This window comes from Sorex fumeus, unplaced genomic scaffold (assembly GCF_029834395.1).
Source record: "Sorex fumeus unplaced genomic scaffold, SorFum_2.1 ptg000169l, whole genome shotgun sequence".
NCBI lineage: Eukaryota > Metazoa > Chordata > Mammalia > Eulipotyphla > Soricidae > Sorex > Sorex fumeus.
The window spans coordinates 1,087,580-1,097,993 of NW_026606226.1; the positions used below are offsets into that span (position 1 = coordinate 1,087,580).

Sequence of the window (10,414 nt, forward strand, 5' to 3'; positions counted from 1 at the left end):
TTCTAGTTTTCTTAAGGATCCCTCCTACTTTTCTGGAAACAAGACTAATATATCAGGGCCAAAGAGGCAGTACAGAGTAAGTTAATAGCCTTTAACTTACTGACCTGGGCTGACCTGGGTTTAATGCAGAACCCTGAGTCCTGCCAAGAATGGTCCCTGAGTAGGGACCGAAAACAGAAAGATGACCCCAAAATACAAGCCCCCCTATATATGTCAAATCTTCCAGTTAATATAGTATCCTCCTATGTACATGTTCATGTTCTGGATTTATATACACAGACACATCTTCTCCAGCTTCAGGCTAAGTGGGGTCACGCACCTTGACCTACACAGGACTGGAGAGAGATTGACACATAGGGACCAGGGACAATGCCCCGCATGGCTCCCCCAAGCCATCTTTGGTAGAGCAAAGAGCTGGAAGGAGCCCCCAAATACTGCTTGGAGGTGGCCTCCAAACCACACACACAAAGTGAAAAATTCGACCCATTTTAGACAGATTCCATGTAGTGCCTGATAGAGAGAACACCGATTTGACGTTATTTTATTCAAATATCAGTCTGAACACACATGATCCAACAACACTCAAGTGAACCAGCTGTTCATTGGTCTTCAGACATCATAGCCAATAAGGCCACGCTTCCCAATGATCTCTCCGACGTAGAACCACATCCACACCTCTGTGGCCACCAAACCATTCAGCAAAGCTTCCTGAAAAAAAGCAGCAAGTCATATGATAAGTAGACTTGTGGGATGATTTTGCCGCATGGACAAATACTGAATCATTATGCAGTAGACTTGAAACCAATAACACATGACAATTATGTCAATAAAAACGTCCATATTCAGGAATATACTCATAAAAGTATAAAAGTGAAAATACTTTTCAAATGCTAGGTTCTTCTAACAATTATGTCACATTTTGCTCTTAAATCTACTTAATTTTAAACCATGTTAATATACTTTATATGAGAAAGCCATACACTTTAATTTGAACTGGAGCACGGATATTAAATATTACATAAAAAAAAGCACTGAAAAACGTCTTCTTATACATTTAAAGCTATTCTTTTTTTAAAAAAATTTTTTATTAGTGAAACACCATGAGATACAGTTATAGACTTATAAATTTTTGTGCTTGGGTTTCAGTTATACAATGATCAAGTACCCATCCCTCCACCAGTGCCCATCCTCCACCACCACGGGTCCCAGCATCCCCCCCACCCCCCATCCCCCCCGTCCCACCCTGCCTCTGTGGCAGGGCATTCCCCCTTGTTCTCTCTCTCTTCTTTTGGGTACTGTGTTTTGCAAGAGAGGCATTGAGTGGCAATCATGTTTGGTCTATAGACTACTTTTAGCATGTAAAGCTGTTCTTTTCTAGGATTAAAAGACAGAGATTCTATTAAGGATGTTACTCAAATCAGTGAGCACTTGTAGTCAAATCAAGCATTACTGATGTTAACTTTGAACTTTAAATCATGGAAGGCAAGAGGTTCAGAGCATGTAAATTCTTTGAGAGCATCTTTAAAGACCTGAATCGACTTAACCCTTTCATTACTCGTTTATGAGGGACTTTATGAGCCCTAAAACAACCCACATCCTGGAAAGAGCGACACAGTTAGACAGGCATTCACAGGGAAGGACGGTTACTGGGAGGCCAGACTCGCAACAGACTCTGTTGGTCAAAGCAGAGAAGGCTTTTTTTGCCCTGTTGCCATCATCTGGATTCATTTATTATTTGATTTTACTCTTTTCAAGCATTAGCAGCTCCTAGTTTTACAGACCAATGTTTTATTGCCCCAAAGCAAAAAATGGTTCCAGAAAGCAGTTTCATTCACCTGTTGCCTAAAATAAATACCTTCCCTACAACGAAATTGGGATCCAGATTTTCTAGGATGCAGGTTCCGAAACCAGCAGAAATCTAGTATGAGTTTTTGTAGTGTGTTTGGATCAAGCAAGCTGACTACAAAAAACAAAACCCAACAATAACAACAAAAATGCAAGTTATAATGCTCATTGTCAATGATCTCACATGATACTGTATGCTTGTGAGGTTTGGATATTTTTATCTTCCAGATGAGTGTTGGCTACCTAATTGTGACACAGTTCAAGAGATCTTTGTGTAGGAATGAGAGGAGCATTCCAAGACTACATATAGTGGAGGGGAAAAAAGTAGACTGTTGAGTAAATCTTTCTATTCTATAAACCAAATAGGAAAGGGAAAAAAAAGCGCTAAAATTGCTCACTTCTTTGTTTAACATTAATAGACAATGAAAAAAAAAAGACATAATGCAGCCCAATTATTTCAGGTCAGATGACAAAATTAGAAAGGTAAGTTATCTTTCTCAGTCAGCCAAGAGATAATCTCTCATTATGCTGGTTTTAGCCTCACTGAAAAAATACTAGATTAATCAAGCAATCAGAACAATCCCCAGGGAAGACATTTTCTGTCATGGACACACGTTTCCACGCCGCCCATAGTTACCTTCACTGTGAGATGCCTGAAGCTCCCTGTCTTAGCACTGTTGATTATTTTTTTCAAGCTTTGAATAGCTGTTGGAATCTCAGCGGGGGTTGGAGGAATCAGCTCAACCTTGGCATACTGGAGAAATGTGGCAAATCGAGGCTTCGAGTACGTCACAGCAGCTGCAGAACAAAACAAAACAACCAGGATGAACTCACTGGAGACCCAAAGAAGCAGATGTGTGGGCTGGACGCAAATATTTATTCATGCATCACATTCATTCACTGTTTGTACCAAATGTGCGTTGGTGTGAAAAGTCAGAGTGGCTCCCTGGAAACACGAGCCTTTTAAGGATGCAAAACACCTGTGCCACAGGGCGGTTCAATCAGGCAGCAGCACCGAGCACATCTGATTAAGCCCAGACTTCCCACTAGTGACCGGCTCAGACTGGTAACCTCACCTATGCGGGGCCAATCTAGAGAACTGTAATACTACTGAAGAAAATGATGTACTTGGAATGAAGTAAGAAAATCTGGGTCAGGACTAGAGTGACAGTACAGCGGGCAGAGCACCTGCCTTGCATGCAGCTAACCCGAGGTCAATCCCCGGCACCCCATCTGGTCCCTTGAGCCCTGCCAGGAGTGACCCCTGAACACCGTTGCGTGTAGCTCAAGAAACAAAACTAAACTAAAACACGCACACAAAAGGAAAAGAAATCTGGCTGGAAGAGGTGCAGAAAAGGGGAGGAAAAGAGCCATGTCAAGTGGGTCTAAGAGCCAGGAAGAGCCAGGAAGTTGGGGAGAGACAAGGACTAAGAAACAGCTGACACAGTTACACAGTGGAGTAAGGGGTTCGATTCCTGGCACTGTCCCTCTCCCCGGAGCAGGTTCTGGGAAGCCCAGAGCACCAAGGGGTGGTACCAAGACAAAAGCAACACAAAGCATCCTGAGGCCCTGGGTTCGCTTCCTGGCACAGTGGAAGGATTCAAACTTGACACAATATTGTCAGTACTCAGTTAATATATTGGTACTCAGTTCTGGTATCCTTGTCAGTAAGGGCAGGGAATCGGGGTTTTGCTAACTGAAACACAGACATCTGCTACTCCTTAAAAAACAAAACAACAAACAAAAAAAGACCACAATAAAACAAAACAACCTATCTATATCGTTCAGGGCAGACAAACCCTAACATACTTAAGCTTAAGTTCTTCAAGGTATTTACTACTTTAGTAAAATAGATTTAACAGGCAGGAGAGCTGGGAACCTCTGCCAGCCATTCCTGCAGAAGAAGAGGCACTGCAGAAAAAGCATGAAAAGCAAGAACAGCACAAGTACACGCACACCGATGAAGCATCTAGGGCTCAAGGCTTGATCACCCAAGGGTTCTTGACACCTATCTTATGAACTACTTGGATTTTGTAATGTGACTCTAGTGGCCAACATCCTCTGTGCTTTGCCCTGGGTAAATCTTTCGGCAGCTCCTAGATAGTTGTAAACAAAACTGCCAGTTCCAGTAAGACAAGAGTTATCGAAAGTACAAAGTCTTGCATAATAGCCAGTGAAGAGTGTCAAAAATTACCGTCAAACAGCGAAAACTCAGATGGTTACTAAAGGGTGATGGGGGCAGATGGAGGGAAGTGGAGGAGGGCCTTCTTACCAGTGGGACTGTTGACAATCATGAAGATGTGAAGCTAAACCCTATATAACATGACATATATTGTGAACCAATGATCAGCCAATGGGGAATAAAAGATGGCATGCAAAAAATATTATGGTCAATACACAGATCATCTTTTTTTTGGTGGTGGTGGTGGGCACACCCAGAGATGCTCAGGGATTAACTCCTGTCTCGGCACTCAGGAACTGCTCCTAGAGGTTCATCCCACATGGGATGATGGGGACTGTACCTGGGTCAGTCACGTGCAAGTGCCTTTATTGTACTATCGCCCCAGCTCCAGATTACCTGACCCTTAGAAGAAAAAAAAAAACAGGGGTTGGAGAGACTGAGCACAGAGTTAGGAGTAAGCCTTGAGCACTGCCAGGTGTGGCTCCCAAACAAAACAAAACAGAAAGAATTGGAGGCATTCATATTCACTCTTTTAATTTAACACACATCTGAACAATCACAGGTGCATGCATAAGTATGGGACTCTCTCTCTCTCCCCACACTGATATGGCACAGAAGGAAACATAGCTAGTGATCAGATGAAACACCATGTCTAGTGGCAGGAACTCTTGGACAAATGGTGGAATCCAAGACCATGGCAGTGAGATACAGCAGTTAAGTCTAAGTTATTTCATAGCTAGAATGTTAAGGAAGAACATCAGAGGTGCAAAGCCAAAAAGTTCTCAATGGCCAAGGGAGGCAGAATTCGATCAAGAAAAATTAACAACATACTTAGGGGTAGCAGGGATAAGAAATAAAAGTACAAGTGAGTCCACACAATAAATAACTGAATCAACAGGAAGGAGACAAGGATGTGTAGATACTCCTTCCTTCCTATGCTGCCTCCAGCCCAGAATCAAGTATGGAAAGTGGAAAATAGGTCTACCATGGGAAACCCGGAGAACACTATCTTAACCAAGTGATGAAGTTCTCACTAGGATGCCACCTAAACTCTGCACATACAATACCCGTATGAGATAAGGGTAGCACTGCCACTCTGAAACAGGCTTTCTCGAAACTCTAGTTTCTGCTGAATCATGGGGAAAACAGACACATCCAGATCAGGGAACAGCTTTATGGGGTGTCCAGACAAATCCCACAGAGATAACAGGGTGCGGAAAACTGGAGACTGGCCCACAGCACACTATGAAGACCGGCCCCTACCTGGTGAACTCCAAAGAAATCCTCAAATTCAGTGAAGAGGAGGTTAACAGGAAAAGAAATGATCCTTCTTGGAAAGTCCGATGACAAAATATAATTTCCAGGGCTGGGAATGTGACTTAGTGATATGACACATCCGTCTCATGTGTGAGGTCTTGGGTTTGGTCCTTGGTAGTCCCCAAACAAAAAAACCCCATCTTTATCTCTGTAAGATTTTCCTTGTGTGCAGGGGCAGGGAAGTACTTCTGAAAAGGTGACCACCTTACTCTCAAAATACGCACCATCTGAAAGATGTGAGAGCCACACCAGGGTAATAATCTACTTGATAAAAAAAAAGGGTAGTGGGGTGGGACTGGAATGATAGTACAGAGGGCAGGGTACTTGCCTTGCAGATGGTCCAACTGGGTTCAACCCCCAGCATCCCATACAGTTCCCAGAGCACTGTCAGGGGTAACTCTTGAGTGCAGAGCCAGGAGTAAGCCAGGTGTGGTCCAGAAACCAAAACCAAAACTTGGCTCAAATCATCCAAAGGATGACACCGATATTTATTCTTCTTACTTACATTAAAATTTAACAGTACTTTCCTAACATATGTCGATGACTTTAGAATTTGCTGCAAAGTCAAATTCTTTGGGAAACTATGATCTGATAAGACTAGAGTTCTGAGAAAGGAGAATCAAATTAAAAAAAATTTTTTTTGGGGGGGAAGGGGGTTGGGTCACATCCAGCGATGCTCAGGAGTTATTCCTAGTTCTGTGCAGGAATTACTCCTGGTGGTGCTGGGGCAGGGGTGGTGGGCGCATGGGATGCTGGGAATGGAACCCTGCTCCTCCGCATACAAGGCAAGTACCGACTGTTCTACTGCTTCGGCCTGAATCAAGCACTTCTTGTATCTGGTACTCTGGTAACCTTCAATAACTCACTGTTTAGATATTGATGCAGGCGGCTGCAGCTGCATCCCTGTTCGAATCCCTGCACCACGTAAGGCCCCTGGGCACCGCCAGGGGTCACTCCCGAGCACGGAGCCAGATGCAGCCCCTGAACACCGCCGGGTGCGCTCCCCACCCCCATCCTCTCCAATCCCCCTTCACGCTTCGATTCCAGCCAAAGCCTTAAAGAAAGGCCAAGCCTAATCGCCCCAGAAACCTGCATCCCCAACAAAGACGCCCCCGGGCGCGTCATTTTCAGAAATGCCACGAACAGCTTGACGGCCCAGCAGACCACCGAAAGACCGTCACTGTCCGGGCCCACTCGGGGCGGAAGCACAGCGCGGTCTAGCGGGGCGGCTCTGGCTTTTCTTTTCCAAAAAACAAACGGATTGAAACAAGCAGTCCCGAGCAGGGGGATAACACTGGTGACCGCGGAGGGCGTCCCCCTCCTTTCGATGCTTTCTGGGGCCGGGTCACGCGACCCTGAAGGTCAGGCTCACCTCCAGCCGCACTCTCGGGGCTGGGGGGGGGGGGATGATGGAAAGCACAGGGCCCGGCTCGGAGGTGGTCCGCTTCCCGAGCAGCTCCAGGGACGTCCCCGAGCCAAACGCTGCGCTCCGGGGCCCCGCCACCGCGGGGCGGATGCACCACCTCCGGGGAGGACGGAGAGACCCAGAGCAGGCCAGGCCAGACCGGCCTCCGCCGGCCTCCCGCTCGGCCCCGCGCACGGCGCCCCGCCGCGCCGCCCTCCCCTGCGCCCTCCCGCGCGCCCCGCTCACCGCTGATGAGCGCCGGGGCCTTCTCCGTGAGGTTGCGCACGAACTGGGCCATGGTGCCAGCACGGAGCCTCCGTCGCCCAGCTCGGCCGGCTGAAAGTCACCCCCGGAAGGACCCCTCCGCAGGACCCCGGCCCGCGGGCAAGGTCAGGCCTCCACTTTCCGCGCCTGCTCCAATTTTTTTCGGGGTCCGCCCATCTTTCCAGGAACTCTTGTGTTTCTTGTAGTCATATCGCTCTCTGCAGTCACCGAGGAGAGAGTGGATGCGAAGAGGTGGTCTCAGAGCACACAGAGGGACCCGTGGGTGTCCACAGGGAAACAGGCAGTTCTCGGGGCAGCCCCTCGGCCGCCCGCGAGGCCGGCGCTTGAAAGCCGAGGCGCATGCGCCGTGAGCCTTGTGCGCAGTTTGCTGCCTTGCCGACCTCCAAGGTCTTCTTGTCGGTCCCCGGGGAACCTGGGCGGTCCCGGCTGTGACTTCTTTGAGATTTTTCTAGGCAAATACGATCGTCCGGTAAAGACCGAGTCTATTCTAGGCTAGACATGTCAAGTGAAGGACAGGGCGGCGCCTCACCTGTCTCTGCCCTTTGCCCTTTTCTCGCTGATCGTTTGTAATCCCTGGTTCTCCTGCGTTCTGGATCAGGACTATTCTCCCAGCTCCCTCACGATCCCCAGAACCCCGTGCATTTTATGAAGTGCGAAATCACATTTCCTGGGGGGGCTCCGCTCTGCCAGACTTTCTGGGATTTCAAGAAAGCGGGCTTTAGGTAAGGGCCCTCTTGAGACCCAGAATTGATCAATGACCGTAAGTGTAGCAGTTGAGCTGTGATAAAAAGAGGTTGCTGTGTAAACTCAGAGAAGGGGCAGCAGTATCTTTCGTCGTGACTTTAAGATTTGTGGACGTTTTTGGAGGAGATTCGTGTAACAACACACACACACTAGAGTGGAAACTACGTTTTAAATATCACTGGGAGAAAAGATAACGACATTTGATAAAGGAAAACAGTAATCTGGTGAAGCCCAAGTAGAAGTCATACTGATGAGGCAAATTATAGAGGAGGAAAGAAAATTTGAGTTAGATCAAGGAGTGTAGAGCACTTTTCATTTAGGAGTGATTTAGCTCTTCAGGGCTACTGACACAGAAACTCAAGAATGAGAGTTTTTTTTTGTGTGTTTTGTTTTGGGGCCACACTTGCAATGCTTAGGAATTACTCCTGGCACTGCTCAGGGGACTATCTGGGATGCCAGGGATTGAACTCATGCTGACCCTGAGCAAGGCAAGTGCCCTTCTGGCTGTACTATCTCTCCTGCCCCAAGAGTGAGAAAGTTAATTTAGCTATATGCAAATTTGGGGGGGGGACTATGAAAGAGGATAGAAGCTAGAATGAGTGAATGAAACTGTGACTGCAAATGACTACAGGTGAGGAAAACAAATATGGAAATTTCAGGGAGAGATTAAAGAGAGGGGGATGGCAAAAATATCTCTTATGCAGCAGGGAAGAAAGTTGGAAGGATCAGCCTTGGAACAAAGAAGACTTTGTGAAAGATGGAATGAGGGGAGCGTAATTGAAAAGCGTCAATTTTTTTTGGAGGGAGGGATGAGGAGTATTCAGGAGCTGTTCTTGGCTGGTGGCCAGGTGTCACTCCCAGTAGTACTCAGGAGACCATGCGGTATCAGGGATCAAATCCAGCTTCCTGAATGCCGAGCATATATTCCAGCTTCTAAAAATGGAAATTATTTTCCCTTTTGGTTTTTGAGTCACATCCAGCAGTATTCAGGATTTACTCCTGGCTCTTGAGTTCAGGAATACTCCTGGGTGACTTGGGGGACTGACTGTATGGGAGGATGCTAGGGTTTGAACCCAGGTCCACTGTGTGTGCGAGGCAAACACCACTATCTGCTATACTATTGCTCTGACTCCTTAAAAAAGGAAATTCTTCAATCCTATTACCAGTCAAGTAGAAGGGAAGGTTCACCCTTCCCAGTGTGAAGGGTAAATGGGATGACAATATCTCTTATGCAGCAGGGAAGAAAATTGGAGGGATCAACCTTGGAACAAGTAAGACTTTGTGAAGGATGGAATGAGGGGAGCGTAGTTAAAAATGTCATTTTTTTGCGGGGGGAGTGAGGATCAGCATTCGCTACTCTTGGCTGGTACCCAGGTACCACTGCTAGCAGTACTCAGGAGACCATGCAATATCAGGGATCAAATCCAGCTTCCTGAATGCTGAGCAGGGAGGAAAGTTAGAATTTTTTTTTTTTTTTTGCTTTTTGGGTCACACCCAGCGATGCTCAGGGGTTACTCCTGTCTCTGCACTCAGGAATTACTCCTGGCGGTGCTTGGGGGACCATATGGGATGCTGGGAATCGAACCCGGGTCGGCCACGTGCAAGGCAAGCGCCCTACCTGCTGTGCTATCACTCCAGCCCCGAAAGTTGGGAGAATTTGAGGTGCTTCAAGCTAGAAATAGCAGGCTGGGGTGATAGTATAGAGGTTAGGTCAGAGGCCTGACATGCACTGTACCTGAACTTGGTCCCTGGCATCACATATGACCTTTCAAGCACTACTAGGGTGGTTCTTGCTGCTCCCTGCCCTCACAGGACCCAAGCAGCACCACATCCTTGGGGTCTGGTCTACTGGCTGACTATTGCTAGGAGTGGCCCCATACCTAGTACCATATTGGAGCCGCTGCCCCACAGCCCGCCAATTGCCCCCGACCAAAATAAGACCAGTGTGGACTGTTGGCTTTAAGGACACAGGGAAAGGTTATTTGACAATAGTGTGACAAAAAGATGGGTCATTTCGACTCTTAATTACCTCTCCTTTCCTTCTGTTTTGTTGTGATGCCTCAGGCTGGGCAGGAGGTGCTCATGCATCTGGATTCAGTGCCAGAATTACCCAGTAGAGCAAGCTGCTTGGGCTGCACTGGCATATCGGGTGCTGCTGGGGGTTGAAGTCAAAGCCTCATGCCTGCAAGGCATATGCTCTACCACTGAGTTAACCTTGGGCCCTAGAAAGTACTTGTTTTTGTTGTTTAGATACTGGAACCAGGGCCAGAGCGATAGTACAGTGGATATGGTGTTTGCCTTACATGTGGCTGACCCAGGTTCGGTCTCTGGCATCCCATATGGGATATGGTCTCCCGAGCACCACCAGGAATAATTCCTGAGTGCAGAGTCAGGAGTAACCCCTGAGCATCCCTTGGGGGATAACAAGACAAAATAACAAGACAAAAAACTGGAATCAAGAGGAATGGTTGGGTTCATTTAGATTGAGATTTTGTAGGGAGGAGGTACGCAAAGGCCCAGGAGAGAGAAGCATGATGTGGGTTCAATTCCTGACACTTCACGACCCCTCTCCCCCCAGCACTACAATAAATAAACACACAGACGCATAGACTGTATAGGGAAAAGTAATGACAAAT

At 47.1% G+C, this 10,414-nt stretch overlaps 1 protein-coding gene across 1 annotated transcript; it reads right to left on the reverse strand.

Moving 5' to 3' along the window:
- Nucleotides 1–514: 514 nt before the first annotated feature.
- ATP5MG (ATP synthase membrane subunit g) lies at nucleotides 515–7,190 on the reverse strand. The gene is made up of 3 exons (XM_056107662.1): nucleotides 6,996–7,190; nucleotides 2,483–2,643; nucleotides 515–708 (listed from the first exon to the last, which is right to left on the reverse strand). The coding sequence occupies exons 1-3, from the start codon at nucleotides 7,045–7,047 to the stop codon at nucleotides 610–612; spliced, it is 312 nt and encodes a 103-aa protein (XP_055963637.1). The 5' UTR covers nucleotides 7,048–7,190; the 3' UTR covers nucleotides 515–609.
- Between the last annotated feature and the right edge of the window lie 3,224 nt (nucleotides 7,191–10,414).